This window comes from Anopheles ziemanni, chromosome 3 (assembly GCF_943734765.1).
Source record: "Anopheles ziemanni chromosome 3, idAnoZiCoDA_A2_x.2, whole genome shotgun sequence".
NCBI classification, from domain to species: Eukaryota; Metazoa; Arthropoda; class Insecta; order Diptera; family Culicidae; genus Anopheles; species Anopheles ziemanni.
The window spans coordinates 68,190,871-68,207,657 of NC_080706.1; the positions used below are offsets into that span (position 1 = coordinate 68,190,871).

General features: G+C 41.3%; 2 protein-coding genes across 2 annotated transcripts in view; both read right to left on the reverse strand.

The window, feature by feature from the left end:
- LOC131285333 (5-hydroxytryptamine receptor-like) overlaps positions 1 to 4,294 on the reverse strand; it is a 65,964-nt gene extending 61,670 nt beyond the window's left edge. The window contains exon 1 of the mRNA XM_058314187.1: positions 3,466 to 4,294. Coding sequence (XP_058170170.1) covers positions 3,466 to 4,294 — 829 coding nt within the window. The remainder of the gene's footprint in view (positions 1 to 3,465) is intronic.
- Positions 4,295 to 11,217: 6,923 nt separating this feature from the next.
- Positions 11,218 to 13,221, reverse strand: LOC131285334 (protein Cep78 homolog). The gene is made up of 5 exons (XM_058314188.1): positions 12,927 to 13,221; positions 12,665 to 12,855; positions 12,016 to 12,602; positions 11,786 to 11,938; positions 11,218 to 11,704 (listed from the first exon to the last, which is right to left on the reverse strand). The coding sequence occupies exons 1-5, from the start codon at positions 13,219 to 13,221 to the stop codon at positions 11,218 to 11,220; spliced, it is 1,713 nt and encodes a 570-aa protein (XP_058170171.1).
- Between the last annotated feature and the right edge of the window lie 3,566 nt (positions 13,222 to 16,787).

Consider the following 16,787-nt stretch of genomic DNA (forward strand, 5'->3'; position numbering starts at 1 on the left):
GTTCCCATGGGGAAACGAACTACATGCACGTCCGATGGAAGGCCCATTTTGGCCTGGGGAAACTTTCAGGTAGTGTTAGGCAAACAAACGGAATGTAATTTTCTTTTACTTCCTCGAATGTTGTCTAGCTTCCCTCAGGACTGATGAGAGATGGAGCTCATCCAAAACAAGGTAAGTTTTGCGGAAAAAGTACTAACCAACGCCACGGTATCAACTCTAATTATGTTCGTGCGGACATAAGCCTATTTTCCTCTCCAGCACGATAACGGTTATGAGGTTACTGCTCGCTTCCACACGATGACTAACCAAAACAGACACGGAAGTATCAACTCACTCACTCGCCAAACGGAACGAGTTGATGGAATGTCAGATGTCAAACGGAGAGAAGAAAAATGTCCAAATTGACGCAACATATTCCCATACCATTCGTCATTTGCATGCACAAAAGCTACCCTCTGGTTTTCTTTCAACCCACCCCAACCGTACGTCATGAAATAGGAATCGCGATAAGAGTCTCAATCAGGCCTCATGCATGCGAATGTACATCTGGCCTGAAAGGAACTGACACCGAGCTCTATCTCTGTGGTTGGCGCTTCGCCCCTGGGTTTCGGTTAAAAAGAAATTGATGGAACTCAAACAGTAGGTGTGGGCTGAGGTATGGAAGCGTTTTGATTTGATTTCAACGATGATAACATAAAACCTTATCACGCAGTCATTGGCCTCCCATGTGAGTGCCTTTATGGGGAGAACACTTTTGGTGTTGGAAGATATTTGGAAAAAGAACCTGTGAAGATTAAACGTCAAACATGTCCTTTACCACAAGTAGTTCTTATTCCTTATTGCTTTCCAAAAATAGTTTGGGAAGAGACGTCGCACCGTTACGTCCATTTGGTTTAATATTCTCCATACTTTTTCAAACAAGGAGAGATCCTTATAGAATTAGGTCACGTATTTAGCCACTCTTCCCCGGCTTACTTTGCTTCGCTTTTTTAACAGGAAAGCTACACACACACACACACACACACTTTTCCACCGTCGAAGGGCAATGGAGCTCGACCTCGAAAGTCATTGTCGTTTCGTTACGTTTCGTGAAATAAATATCAAAACCATACACCGCGCTCACCTCACTTGACACTTGGCTGTCCGGACCGACTACGGCAGTGTGTGTGTGTGTGTGTTGGCCGCACGGTGATGTCGGTGGTGCGTGACGTTGCTCAAAAATGGGCACTGACATTGACGTTGAAGCTGATGGGTGACGCTGAACGGCAGCGCAGGACGTGAAATGTCGAGAATGTTTTCACGATGTCTCGTAAAGTCCACCCACTCCCTACACGGATGAACTCGGTGGTTCTTCCTTTTTTTTCTTTTTTCCCAGAATCTTACACTGAGGTACGGTTAGGCCATCATCTTGTGGCGTCCTCTTTCTTGTCCCTCCAAAACATTTGCGTATACCACATCCGACTTGACGCCATCTGTTTCGCGGACTCGCGAGTGCCAGGTTGAAGTGCGATGAACAGTGACGAGTAATTCGTCCATCACACCGTCCCCTCACTGGCTTCGCCCTCCAGAAGTGGCTCGCCGGGAGCTTGAAGGGTACGTTTTCAGATGGATAGAAAATTTCCACTCCATCTGCCATCAGCCAGCATCGAGACATCGTGTTCTTTATTTGGCGAACCAACCCGTCAATCCGAAAGCGAACGATACGCTTCCGAAGGCGACAACGAGGTGGGGATTATTTTCAATCAAATTTTGATATGCCCGCGAATATGACTTTCAATGGCGACAATCAATAGCTGCAAAGTGCTGGGAACATCACACCGAGCGAGAAGATGAGGTTTTACATCTGCTTTTCGTATGACTAAATCTGATTTGAAGGGTTTTACCTAGAAATGTGTCTAACGTTTCAGATTGATATAATGTATAAAGTTGATTCAGTATAAAATAACTGAAGCGCTTAAAGTGTAGAATTTCATAAATCATTTCTAAAAATCATATAAGAGCTTGCTGGTTTTACAAAATTCAAAAAAATAAAATTCAAGAAAGAATCGGATAACAAACATGTGACATTAAAACTCGTGATCACATATTCAATTATTGCGCTAAATATCAACAGCAAAATAAAACAGTATAAAGAAGATTAAATGAAATTTAACCGTCGACATGTAACACAATATTTTATTGAACTCATAACTTCTTGTATAATTTTATGTGCAACAATCCTAAACTCCAGATATAACTTTTGGACAATCACTTGAAGACAATCACTTCAATGAGTTCTCTTCAGTTCTTTTTTATATAAGAAAGTTCGGAAAACACTTGGTCTTATTTAGTAAAAAACTTCTTTAGAATAAGAAGTGTAGAAAGACTTAAATCAGAGATAAACCCATTTGAAACCAGACAGAAAAAGTTATAAACCTTTAGTATTGCCTTTCGTTTGAAAGGTCAAAAAGGTTTGAATAGAATTGCCAGAAATGAATTGTAAACACGAACAGAGCACATATATTTTATTTTGCTCCACATTTTTTGTTGCTTTTTGTGACCACATTTTTTTAAATGTAACAGGCAATTGAATTTAAAGAAATCCAAGTTTCCTTTTTTAATATTCGATCTGAGTTCAATATAACAAATTTGATCGTTATACGTGATCTCAGTTGAAATCATTTGCAAAAACAGTTGATCATGATAAAAAGCTATTTTCCAAAAAATTATACCATGTTTGTGGATAATTCAATAAAAAATTTTAATAATTCTGTATTTTTTGTTTTTAGTTTGCACTTCGGCCAGCTTATCTGTACTTCTCCTTAAGATTTGTTTTAGAAAGCAAACTCATTAACGAACAGGAAAATTTAAGGATATTACTAACTAACTTTAAATTTTTTTGAGTCAGTGATGTCAAACTGAGTTGATCTCGTGGGCCACATTTCCTCCCAAAATAGGTTGGATTTATGAAAATATGTTCTTATCAGTAAGCTTTTAACTTCACAATCATGGTTTGTACATTTACAATTTTAGTTTATTAAATTATTATATGAGCTTTTAGCAACCACCACTTCATTACAATACATTTTACTAAGAAATGCAACGAAATGGTAACATTTGGAATCTCAAAAATCCAAAAAACCTTGTCTGTTATTCGATGTTTCCCAACTTATCTTCTTTTGCACTTTCTCTGCTGCTTCTCTTGTGTTATGAAAAGTCCTTTCATTGTGCTTTAATTATTGCTATTTCCCATTCCCCTTTGGGGATACACAAAATGGAAGTGCCGATGTCACGTGACAACACTTTGCGGAATGTGTTACACAATAACACAACAGCGAGATAGTTATCCCCACAATAACGGTTGCCCATTGCCACCGACAATAATGACGGCAATGTCATACGTCGCAGCTCTGCAATTTCCCAGCCCGACACCTTCGTCGGGGAATTCGACCCCACGGCACGTGACACGAGCAGCGGCTCACTTACCGATAACGGTCGCCAGTATGACGATTCCCAGCACGATGGCGGTCGCGATCACGCGTATCAGATAGATTGTCGTCTCGCTGGCGAAGGCGTCGTCGTCGTCGGTCGGCAGCAGCAGCACGTCCCGCGGATCGGCCGTGCCGTTGGTGGCGTTGTAGTACCTGGCGGAACCGTTGCCGGTGCCGGGCGCGCCGTAATTGAGCAAAAAACAGTTCGTGCAGTTCCACAGCGCCATCAGCTCGTCCTCCTCGAGCAGATCGGGCAGGGAGAGGGAGAGCCCGCCGGACCCGCTGCCGCCGAGCATCGCCGTCGAGAGCGAGGACCCATTTGATATGTCACCGGCAAGGTCCGCGGCTACCGCACTGTAGTTGGACAGGAGGGACTGGGTGAGATTGTCGGGCGCTGGCGCTGGGGTGGAGTTGAACGTGGCGAAGCCATCGTCGTTGTTGGCGGTGGCGGCGGAAGCGAGTGACAGTTGATCGACCAGCGTCCCCGGTGTGGACGTGTGTCCGGAAAAGGCGAGGCTTCCGGATCGGGCAGGAGTGGACGGGGTGGTGATACCCGTCCCTATCGTGCTGCTCAGCAAGGAGCGGGCGGAGCTAGTGGCACTGGGGGAAGCGTAGGTGGAGCTAGTGTAGCTGGCGGTGGAGCCTCCGAACACCGAATAGGAGGAAACCGATCCCGGCGAAGTGATGGCAGTCGAGGGGAACGTGCCGGAAGTGGGGGGAAGGTCATATGTCACCGGGGAAGGCGCGGCGGTGCCTCGTGACCATGGCCATGCGGTCCAAGCAAGTGATTCTTTCGTCGGCCGTCTAGCGTCCGTCAAGGCCATAGTTTGTCATGCGTTCCACCGAATGTCCTGCACGCTACTTTCGTTCTTTCCCATGCACCGGACAGGAAAGCACTCTTCTGTTTCACTAACTTCGCACACTTGGCAACCTTAACTCCCACTTATCAACAGCTTCCGGCGGAAACTAACCACTTATACATACTTATATTACTAAATATTTTCCACATTGTTTGTTGCTCGACTTTGAATAATCTTTTCACGAAACTTTTTTCCACTTCCAATTTCACCTAAAACCGTAATTCACTCACTCACGTTTTTCCTCCTTCGCAACCTCTCCATACACCGTTGCACTGTCATTTTTAGCGACGAATCCTATTTTTAGTGAGATTTCCCGCCGCCAACTGGGACGGCATGAAACGTCCGGTGTTGCTGATGGCCGATGATGTTGATGCTGGTTTGCTCACCGTCGACATTGTACACGCGCGATGATGGGCCGTAGGTGAGATGGCAATACATGCTGTGGTAAGAAAGAGGGAAGCGAATAATTTAATTAATAAACAACTGTGAACGGTTGTTTTAGTAATGAAAACTAAAAGGATCGAACAAACTATCAAATCTTTCATGTTTCTTGATCATTTTCATGTTCAGTTACGATTGGTTGGTGAACAGCTATTAGTCAATTTAAACCCGAAACATGTTAACATAACCTATTATCAATTTAGTTTTGCTCATTTCGTTTCTGTTTTTTCCATTCTTCATATATACATCAATTTCATACCATTTTACATTTTTGGTATCAATTTCACAAAACATACCGAAATGAAAATGACTTTTTACCCTTGGACTTGATATGATATTTTAATAGTTGTACCACATAGATTGATTTCAATGCAAATATTATTTTTAGTTTAGCGAGTTCAAAACAATGCCTTACAAACTAATTGGTACGTATTGCAACCAACCAGTTCATTAAAAAAAACAAATGTGCTTGAAATGATTTGATTTAAGGAACAATCAATTTATTTGTATATCTTTTTGTTTTGTTTCATATTGTAATGTGAATAATATTTTGGAGCAGTTTACAAATATGATCGGTGATTTAATTGTTACTATATGAATTCGAAATGTATTCAGGACCATGTAAAAACAGGAACTCATTTTAAATTGTATCAACTTCCGTGAGGTGTCTGTAATCTACAATGGAGGTATTAGAACAAAACAGTGGTAATCTCAAAAAAAAAAATTGTAGTTGAAATCAAAACTAATCATAAAACACAGTTGTACAGCCTACACGATAATCAATAATCGGCATTTGAATAAAATTGTACAGAAAGCAAAAGCATGTCTACAATCCAAACATTGTTGAAAATGACAAGATAAATTTACAAACACAAAGAACAATATCAAATTCAAGGAAGTATTTAATGAACCAATGATGATAGAATCGAAAACGACCTGTTCGGTTCAGATAAAGTTAACACAGTCCACCCAAAACCATTTTCCACTCTTCCCGCAGCATTAAAATCATGGGAAAAGTATTTCGAGCCTCTTTCACGCATTTATCAAAGCAAGAGGTAGTTTCCTGGAGGTAGTTCCTCTTTTGCAGAACAAGGCACCGGCACCGACACGTGGTGCTGGTGTTAAGCTACCAAAGGAGTTCATTAGTTTATTCGATTTGATTATGCTAATGGAACGAAGTCAAGTAGATCGGTCGAATCGAACCGGGGCGGCCCTTTTTTCTGCCCGTTCGAAGCCGACATCCGGTTTTCCGTGCGTATTAAGTGCACGCTCCTGGGATCGACCATAAACCTAATCTCGAAAAAAGGATTCGGTATGGCCGGCTTCCGACAAGCCGGGTTAGGGTTCGTTATTGCTTTCCCTTGAGGTTGGCTTCCGGCCACTCCGGCACTGACTACTTCAACGGAGTAAAAGAGAGAGACAGAGAGAGAGAGAGGCCCGTTGCCGCTAACACAGCCAAGCAATATCATCAATTGAGATAAATGGAAATGGTGTGGATGTGAGGAAAACCGGAGAAACAATACGCTAAACGACGGTGTTGGGATCTAAATGGACCCACTGATTTGATTATAATGTTCGGTTTGCTGGTTTGTTTTCTTAGAATTCGACATTAATGTAACATTCAATAATTTAATGATGAAAGGAAATTCCGAAGGTCTTTTGGCCTAATGTGGTTATGTTAATTTTTTTTGCTTGAAACATTTGTTTCAACACTTTATCATTCCCTCTCAGTAATATCAGTTGACAGGCTGACGCATGTTGTAGACCTCGAGAGAAAATCAAGGCATAATTGTAATGTATGCTAATGATGTTGCCCCCTTGTTAGTTCCTAAATTATTAAACACTATTGATGTGATTGAACCTTCCGGGATTACTTAAATGAGCCAAGTGAATAGTAAAACAATTAGAACTACGCAAGGTAAAATTAGCATACATGTTGCTTTTCTTCTAACAAAAAAATGTGAGGTAGTTAACACGCATAGTTTGCATGTTTTTAAACCAAAATGCTCAAACGCTTTAGAAAACCCTCTTTTCATTCTAACACACTCTAAATAATATTTTCAAGGGTCATAAAATAGTATAATAATCGTAAAAAAGGATAAATTCATCCATTATAATCAAACCAACAATAAAAACATAATTAACGAACTGATGTAATTAAAAGGCTACATGAAAAACCGCCTAAGCTGAATATGATTCGAACAAATTTTTTATTATAATACGTATGAAAATATACTTTTGAAATTCCAACTATCAATTACAAAAACCTTCTACACCAGTGATGTCAAACTCGTTTCACCTTGTGGGCCGCATTTCCTCCCAAAATAGGTTCGCGGGCCGCATTTTCTCCCAAAATAGGCTCGCGGGCCAAACCATATAATTGATTGGAGTGATGAAAATATGTTCTTATCAATGTGGTTTTATCTTAACAGGCAATCATATTTTACATTTTCACATTTTTTCATATTATATTACTTCTTATAAAATTTACAAATTTTGAGTAAAAGAGAGGGTTTGTTGCTCAGTCGTTTTCCAAATTTTAACGAATTCAAATCAAGTTTATTGAAATATATGTTGCAGTTCAACACTATTGTGTATTTTGGTAAAGATTTTAGAAAAGTAAAGGTATATAATTACAATAGCTAACTTATTGCTTCGCATGTGTTTTTTTTTTTTTGGAATGGTATTGTAGTTCATGACGTTTGTTTTCTATAAACACTAATTATCCACTTGTCTAGAAAAATCTGTGACATTCGTTCAGTTCTCTTGCAATTCGCAGTTCGTGAAAAAAATTACATTAAATATTTTGCTATTTGCTATAAGCCAATACTCAAGGATCCAATCTTTCGATGTAATGTTTCAAAGGGGTCGCGGGCCGCACCCAATGTTCTTGCGGGCCGCATGTGGCCCGCGGGCCGCATGTTTGACATCCCTGTTCTACACGATACAAAAAAATGTAATGGAAAGTATTCACCGTCATTTTCATTACAACAAATGATAAAACAATGTACTACGTTTTATTTACGCAAAAAAAATAAATTTACGTGGCTCCATTCGTGTCACAAAGTTGGAAGGAAGCTGACGTAATGAATAAATTATGATTTTTCCCGCGACAGCCGAGCGGTAGCGCCGGTTAGAAAATCGGCCCATGAGCGCCGGGGCTCACCACCTCGACGGCGTGGGTTCGAATCCCAACCGAGACCGGACCCTCCCCTGTACGAGAGGACTGACTATCCACGTACAACAGGGAAACAAGTCTCGTAAGCCCTTAACGGGGGCAGGCATGACCAAGAGGTCGTTACGCCAAGAAGAAGAAGAAGATGATTTTTCCCGGAAACTTTTTCTGGAAAATCCTACCGAGGCATGGGTAAGTGCAATGGATGTTTTCATCGAGTTGATGAACTCTGTGTATTTGGAGCGAAATTAATTCACAAAGAAGAATGCGTTCATGGTATGTTTTGATCGTTTCATTAACAAATATAAATAGTGAAATTTTCCTAAAAAACTTTTGCACGCAAATGCAAATTCATTTGCCAGAGACGAGTGCGTTGGATCTAGGATTAGTTTCGATAATATCACGCAACCAGTCAAACACACACGAAAAAAGAAAAAAAAAAGAATCTAGGAGATGAGAAAAAAATGAAAATCCGAAAAAACGGTACCCGACCGGATTCATAAAGTTTCACTCGGAAAGCCTTCATCATCACCATCGTTCGTCGACAAGAGAACGCCCGTCAGTTGCCGAAAACGGGTGAACGATTTTTCAATTTAATTAAATTTGCAGGCAACATGCTGTGGGCATTAAAGTTTGTTCCGAGGCTGCCTTAAAAGCCTCCTATGGTTGCTTCCTTTTCAGGCCGGCATTTGGATGATTCGTTTTTTTTTTGTGTGCGTCCCTTTGCTTCAGTGACAGTTGGATTTTTAGCAACTTCGAACAAGCAAACTGGTTGACAATGGTGCGGACACAAGTGCTGCTCCATCGGACTCCGAGCACAACGGAGGAAGCCTCCTAAGGCGAGCCGAATCAATTTACCGGCTGAAAACGTACAACCGGCGCAAACGTTACTCAGTGATCAGTGGATGAAAGTTGCATCCGAATACCGGTGTGTTCCGGACAGCTGGGATTTTCTGCGTCGGAACAGAGACGACAATGAAAGGATGATGGACAAAAAAAAGATAGCTAAAGTGATACGAGCTTACCGAAACGCACAGCATGGCGTGCAGCAGGCGTTGATGGATGTTTGTCAGAAGCTACTGGGATGGAAAGTTGCTCATTCAATTGTTGCCCAGTAATATCGTGGAGAATTCGGAATGCAATTTTAGACCGACGTGGAAACGATTTTCTGAACAAATCCATTTACTGAGCAAATAACAAACCAATTAACAAACCCAAAATCTATCAGATGATTCACAAATTACCAATTTTTTTGTAGTTTTCGTGTGCAAAGTGGAAGCTGCAAATAATGTTGATGCTTTTTGAATGATTGGTATAGTTTCTTTGTTCTTCTGTTTATTCAGTATGTTGTCCATACTTTTTTGACTATTGCAAACATCTACAGAGAATAGAATTGTTTAAAGCCATTTATATTAAAATTGGATAATATGAACAGAGTGTTGTTTTTCGGGATTGCAGTTTACCATAAGTTAAACAAATATAATGTTATCCTGTTAAAAATACCTATCCTCTGGATAGTTGATTGGTGCAATTAAAAATTAAAGAAGCGTAAAGAAGTTTTAAAACATTGTATAATACCTTTTGAAACATCCACCCTTTCACTCACTCCACTTTTCATATTCAAGCAGACGATTACTTTACATTTCATACATTCGATTCATCCAACGATTTATTCCTCCACTCTGTTCTCCAGAAATGCATGCGAGTGTGTTACAATTTTTAATTACACTCCCGTCAAAAGCTCGTAAAACATATTCACGTTTCTTTTTTCCCATTTACGTAAGCCTCACGCTTGGCGTAGCATAATTGATGCATTTCTCCCACACAAAACAGCAACAGTTGATTAAAAGCGATGCACTGATACGGCTGATGAAGTGCTTTCATTAATCCCACTACTGTTTTTTTTTTTTTGGGGCCGGAAAAAATACATCACTTCTCATGCTGAAGAGTGGACTGTATACAAAAAATAATTACATTGTAACAACTATACGGACCGCTTTCGGCTCGAGTTGCAATAAAAAGTAATTGAATTTTTAGATTCATAACGGTTTTTCCAATCTCGTATATGAACGCTCTGTTTGGAAGCCATTTTTTGAACGATATTTTTATGTTCAAATTGTTCAGTTCAAATTTACATTCCACATTCTAGTTTTAATTAAAGCTCAACCACAATGCAACCAACACAATCCAGCAGTAGCCAATACCAACAAACGGGTTAAGCTAGGCGGAAGAACGCATTCTAATAGTAGACAAACAATTTGTACGGTTGACTCCAATCACTGCACCCGCGATGTTCAAGCAGATACGGACGTTATGCTGGATTTCGAAAAGTACCTCGTGTCAGAAATGTTGCTGCGTCGTAATATCGTCGGAATGTTTTTCAAAGAATCCACCCGCAAACTCGATCGATAATCGTTGAAGTTTAAACTATCTAGCCCGGGCCCGGGAGGAACACTTGCAAGATACCGTGGCAGCTGGGTAAACTGATGGGTAAACCGAGCAGGGATAGGTAAGAAAACTGGGTCCAGGCAGGCGGAAGTTGCTGTGATGAGTTCGATGTGTTTGCTTTTAATTTGAATCGATTTGAATTAGATCACCGGCAGTCGGGTTTTCTTCCGCTAGCCAGCGCATCTCCAGGCGTCCATAGTCGAAGTGATGGTGCTTTATCGGTGATCTGTTCGAACAAATCTTTGGTAAAGCGGGAACAAGCACACGGGGGTGGACCCGAGATATGCAAAGGAACGCTTCACAACGCTTTCTTATGACGTCGGTAGAACCAATCGTTCTTCCGGGTAGATTCCCTACCGAGCGGTGGCCATCTCGGTAACGTTCGGCGCCACGGCTGGACGGTGGTAATAATATTTGAACACATAATGAACACATTTTCTAACGAGGGGAAGTCCGAGACAACCGTACCATGACTGGAACGTGGTTTATCTATCCTGCGAACGGGTTGGTCAGGACTCTGGTCAGATAAATTGAAATCTGATCGATTATTCCTTCGACGATGAGTGATGATTGGCTTGGGAGAAGTGCAAGAGCATCTGTTGATTGCATGCTTGAATACTTAAAAGTAACACATCGGAAGTAACACGGCTAGAATTCTGAGATTAAGCGTTACAAACAAACGCTTGAACTAGAGTGTAGAAGTTTGAAAATAGTTTTAACAACAAGAATCGATTGGGTTTCAGGCAACAGATAATTTATGTCATAACGACTCTAGGCCTAGAGTGTAAGAAACTGAGAGTTCCAATAACGATACTTTGTTGCTTCAATTCTCTTCATCCTCCTCAGGGAGCTCATCCGATTCTAGGTTGGAAATCGTTCGCCAAACGTCGAGCACGGAGTGGTGGCTTTTAACGCATCTAAACTGGGGGTCAGCCTCTAAATCCTTTGAGCTTTCCAAGTACTTTTCCGTATGCTCAACTAGCTCATCCGTTTCCCAACCGACCAGCGCAGCTCCATCACCCTCAGCTTCCAAGTGTTTTGCTGCTTGCTGGGGTGTGTCCGATTTCGCACGCACAACAGCGCCACTATCGCCAATTGAACGATCCAAGAATCGGGTCTTTGCTGGGGAAGTGTAGCTTCGAGATGCACCCCGCGGAACTGCCGATTCGGACATGGAAGAGGCAGCCGCTTTGAAGACCGAGCCTGGCGCGTGTGATTCACTTTGGATTTTACGCGGTGTACCCGTGGCCAACACCTTCGAGTTTTCGTGCTTTTGTAGCTTTTTGAGAGATTCTAGCAGCTCATTTTTCCTACAACCGAATGGAAGGGTGTTAAATAGAAGAAGGTCGCCGGGTGACTGTCTTATTAGAATTTGTTATAAACTGTCATACTCATCGGTTAGAAGTGTGTTATCACGTTGTAGTTGAGAGATTTGCATTGCGTAGTCTCCGAGCCGTAGGTGCAGCTGTGCCACGGTGGATTCCAGCTGGCTGTAACGTTGTAGCTCGGATTGTAGTTGGGTTTCGAGCACCTCGTTATATTCTCTTTGTAAAGGCCACGTTATAGAAAGGTAAAAATTAATTTCATGTCGTCTCCTCCGAGTCTCAGAATTGATCCTCACCTCAAGGAAGCTATCGTCTTCGTGCTATTTTTCGCGCGCACCGGTTCCGATTCCGGACCATCATCTCCTGCGATGTTCGGCGCATCCAGCTTAATCAGTATTTCCTGACACGTTGCGTTAGAAATATCAATATTTTCACCAACATCAAACTTCTCGATCGTCGCATTAAGGTTCAGACACTCCAGCAACATTTGGGCGCACGCATCCGTCAGCCCGCAGTTGCGCATGTGCACCTGCCGGACCCAGGCGTCGTCCTTCAACACCTCTGTGAGCTCCAGTAACCCCTCGTCACCGATGGCAGGGTTGTGGCTGAGATAGATATGCTTGAGGCCGAAGAGTTTTTCCTCCCGGATTTCACCGTACCGCAGCGACAACTCCCAGCTCATGTCGTAGCGTTGGATTTTCTGGAACTTGATCGCGTTCGCCAACGCCTGGCAGGCGCGCGCAGTCAGCTGACAGGCGGAAAGATTGAGGGTAAGCAAGTTGGGCCGGTTCTTGAGCTCCCTGCAGAGTATTTCGCATCCCTCGTCACCAATGGAGCAGCGAGCCAGGTTCAGCTCGGTCAGAGAACTGTTGTCCTTCAGTCTCTGAGGCAGCGGAAGATTAGAAGGACATTAATACAATCCAACGGAAAGCGGAAGGTACTCACAGCTGACAGGATGCTCGTCCAAATACCCGCCAACGGAAGACCTTCCAAGATAAATACTTCCAGTTTTTGATTGTTACTTAGAAGGTTCGCTAAACTTTCGATCAGCGATTTAAGTAGGCGCTTCTCCAAAATCTCTGGTCGATTTTTCGGCTGGTTGCCGTCGACTTTTTGCTGGCCAGGTCCATCGAATACTGTTAACGGTGTTCAGTAGTTAATGTAAGTTTAAACACCAAATAAGACACTAGAACTCCTCCCAACGTACCCTCGGTGTAGGCTTTTCGTAACCTTATCGCCAATCGTTGCAGGGAACGGTCCTCTTGGAGTGCCTTCGCGATCAGACGCCAGTCGTTCACCGTAAATCGATCGCCGTACACATCCAGCGTGAGGTCTACGATTCCTTTCTGCTTCGGGTTCACTATTTCCGGGATCGGTTTAAAGTTTCCCGCCCTGCATAGGGCCGCATAGCGATGGTGGAAGTTCTTGGCCCGACCATGCGACAGCCGTTTATGGTTTCCAACCGATGCGGTGGAAGATACACTCGCGTTAGTGGACGACATAGCACGTAACTTGACACGTCTCAACGAATTCGATGCAACTGACTAACTTAGAGAGGACTACTTTGATGAATGTAAGCACGCTATTGACGAACATTCAATTCACCAAACAGTACGAAACTAGCTTCAACCGAACATTAAAGTGAAACAAGATATTTAACAACAAAAATAAATCTGGTAAATTTCCGTTAAATACAGTTGATGAAAGCTTCATTCCAGTTTCTGGAAGATTCAGTCGTTCTATTAAAGGCAGCGCTCTGTGAGCTATCGAACAAGACAAACACGACAAACACGACAAAAAAAAAACGATCAAACCCATGCAATCATATGGAGGTGCTCTGTCAACCTGCATCGAACATGTCAGACAAACACGACACAGAACAAAACAGTTTGATTTTGTCGTGCAGGGCTGTATCCCACTGTGAAACTGTTATACCTTGTGTATTCTGCTACCTTGCTGCTTGGATGAGTGACAGTTCTTCACGACAATTCGCAGAGCACCTTTCCGACAGTGTCGTGTTTGTCTGGTTTGTTGGACTGTTCACAGAGCGCTGCCAAACTGTGAGAGACTAATTCAAATTCCGGTTATTCTGATAGAATATTAGCTCACTGGCTGGTTTATGACGTGCTCATGGCTGAATGGTAATGAAACATTTATCGGGCCATTTCTTATTTACTATTTCCTGTTTTATATACCTCCTAAATGCAATGCCCTGGTAATACATGTTTATTGTATTGTATGTAATTTTGCATAATTTAGAACTCCATTATCCTTCAAATTGAAATATTTCCTTTTCCCATGTTTAGATAGTTACTGAATTGGTTTTCGAGAAAACTCAGGTTGATTACCCAAGAAATTCAAATACCTTTTCGATTCGGCCCAAGAGCATTTCTAGTATTCTTTACGCAAATGTTCAAAGGGTTTGTTCTGGATACCAAATAACACGCAGAGAATGGTAAATACTAGTGTCCTTGTTTTGACTTGGAAAAGGACACTCTTCTCCATTTGTATTACCGGCTTAATTTGCTTGTGTGAAATTATCGGCAGGCATATCTCCAATGTAGGAAATGTTTTCGATTCCTACTGATTTCATCCATGTTCTAAATGCGGTATGAGTAAGATATGCAATTTTCTTCAATTGTTTGTTCATTATCTTAGGTTTGGATGAAAAAATTACGCTCAAATACTTGTACAAATACAATAAGAACTTTCTCTGTGCCAGGCATTGTTCCGTTGATCGCTGTAAGTTGTATAATGTAGCCACAAAACGGATGGACATAATGAAGCATAATCTCGCTCGATAATTGACCACCGGGATAGTCTATTGATTGGTTGGTTGCATGTTATTAGGACAAGGCTAGCTACAGTCCAATCCGATGCATAGTTTTCTAATGGTTTTACCTCTGGATGGACTTAAAATATTTCAAGTACTTAGCAACTGATTACATGTGGTTTTTGCGTTTGTATTAAATACTTTTCAATAAAATAATCAGTGAAATCCATTTTGCTCTGTACTAATAATTCAGTGTCAATGGAGTTTCCCACCGTCGAACATCATGCATTAGGAATGAATTTCTAGAACTGATTATCAGGCAACCAATCATGCATTCCAGGCACTCACAACAGTTCGTTAATTCATTCGCTTAAATACTGGATGTAAACAATGAGCAGATGCAATTTAATGGTTAGATTTTCCATTTTAGGAACGAAAAATCGATCGAACCAGCCAGAGAGCAGCCGGGCGAAACGAACACTCTACCCGTCCCGGATCAGATGGACCGCCTTTGTCCTACACTGAAGCTCGCCATGGCAGCGCCACACTACCGACGCTAATTTATGCCGTTCGCGACTACACTATCGACAGTTTTCCCACCGGCCATCGAGGCTTTTCCCGCCCCTGGCACCGGCGCGAATGCTGGAAAATGTGAGAAATTGTACAAACTCGTCCAGAGGAAGTGTATCCTTTAGGTAGAATGTGTTTGTACGTGTGTTTGTGGTTTGTGAGTGGCCTTGAACCACATTGCCTCTGGGGAGGAAAAAAAGGGGTTTCCACCGGATCGATTGTCGGGTGGGCGTGAGAATCACTAACCATCGCCAGAGCAGATGCAACAATGTCGGGAAATTGGAGACGATTGCTACTGTGTGGCTAATTTCGGGATGCAGATTGAGAAAGAAGTTTTAGTCAGTAATGTTCTTTCATAATAATAGTCATTTGGAAAGTTCTTTTTATAAACCAACACAAGTCGCTGAAATTTACTGCACAACGATAAGAAATGTAAAATCTTTATTTATTTTCATAAAACTAACTGTAAATTGTATACCTGAGCAGCTTATCAAGTGATTCTAAATAACTCGCTTTATCATTTAACTTACGGGATCAAGCAGCGAAAGTTCATCTTGGAAAACGTGATTTCACTGAAACTCTCACGGAACGCGGATCAATATACTCCACCACAAGAGCTGGTAATGTTTATTTAGAGCGAAAATGAAGGGATTGGAGGGATTTTGCCCCGATAAGCTTCGGAACGGTCATGAGTTTATGCAATTGATGGTTGGACGCGAAACTCACCCCGGCATCGACCCTTCTAGCCAGTGGAAAAGCTTTCAAGTCGATGAAATTATTGGTTCACTTAGAAGTGGACGTACTGGTTGATGTTTATCGATAGAAATGTTTATGTTTATCCTTGGCTGACATCATCTACTGATTGCTAGCCCATTTAGTCGTTCGAAGGTCCTTTCTGATCAAATCATTGCTGAAATCTAAATGAAGTCTTCGAGCGTTGTTAATTTTTCTTAATAATTCTAGTCTCCACTTGATCCTTGAGTTATATTTTAAGTTTTATGTGTTTTTTTTAATTTTTAAATATTTGCTAATTTAAATCTATATCCTATTTATATGATACGCAAGGGTAGATCTGCAAAATGATCTTTAATCTATTTTAAATTAAGTTCTATTTGAATGCTTTACCATAGTTCTAATTAATTTTGTTTTATTCATTTACGGATTCTTAACACTATGTACTGATTATAGATAACTAATCTATATTGTTTGAAATAGTTTGTAAATTATGATGTGTTATTATTACTACATATATTAGTAAAGCAAACAAAGTAAACAATAAATATATTGCCAAACTTTGAACTTGAAGTAAACCAAGTCTCACTAAAATGTGTACCCTATCAAAATCTTGAACCATGGTGTTAACAACTTTTCTGTCATGTTTTGTATTTTTTTCTTTTCCCTTCGAAATCAGTTACATTTTATCAAACCCCAAAAAAGCATAAAATGGTAATATAAAACATACAAACTTTCACAATTAGGCATAGGCCCTTTGATGGCTAAAAAATAAATAAATAAAAAATAAATAAAATAGCCACATTGCATGTTCGGCCAACCATTTCGGTGGATGAAAATTTGTTGAACAAAAACTCGGCGGTTGATGTTTTTCTCGTGTGCTCCGATATGTCTATCCTATAAAATCCATCCCGATGCCTCCGAGTAGTTCACTCTACTCCGGCCGTATTATGTTTCGGGTTTTGCATGCATAATTTAATACTCACTCCCACC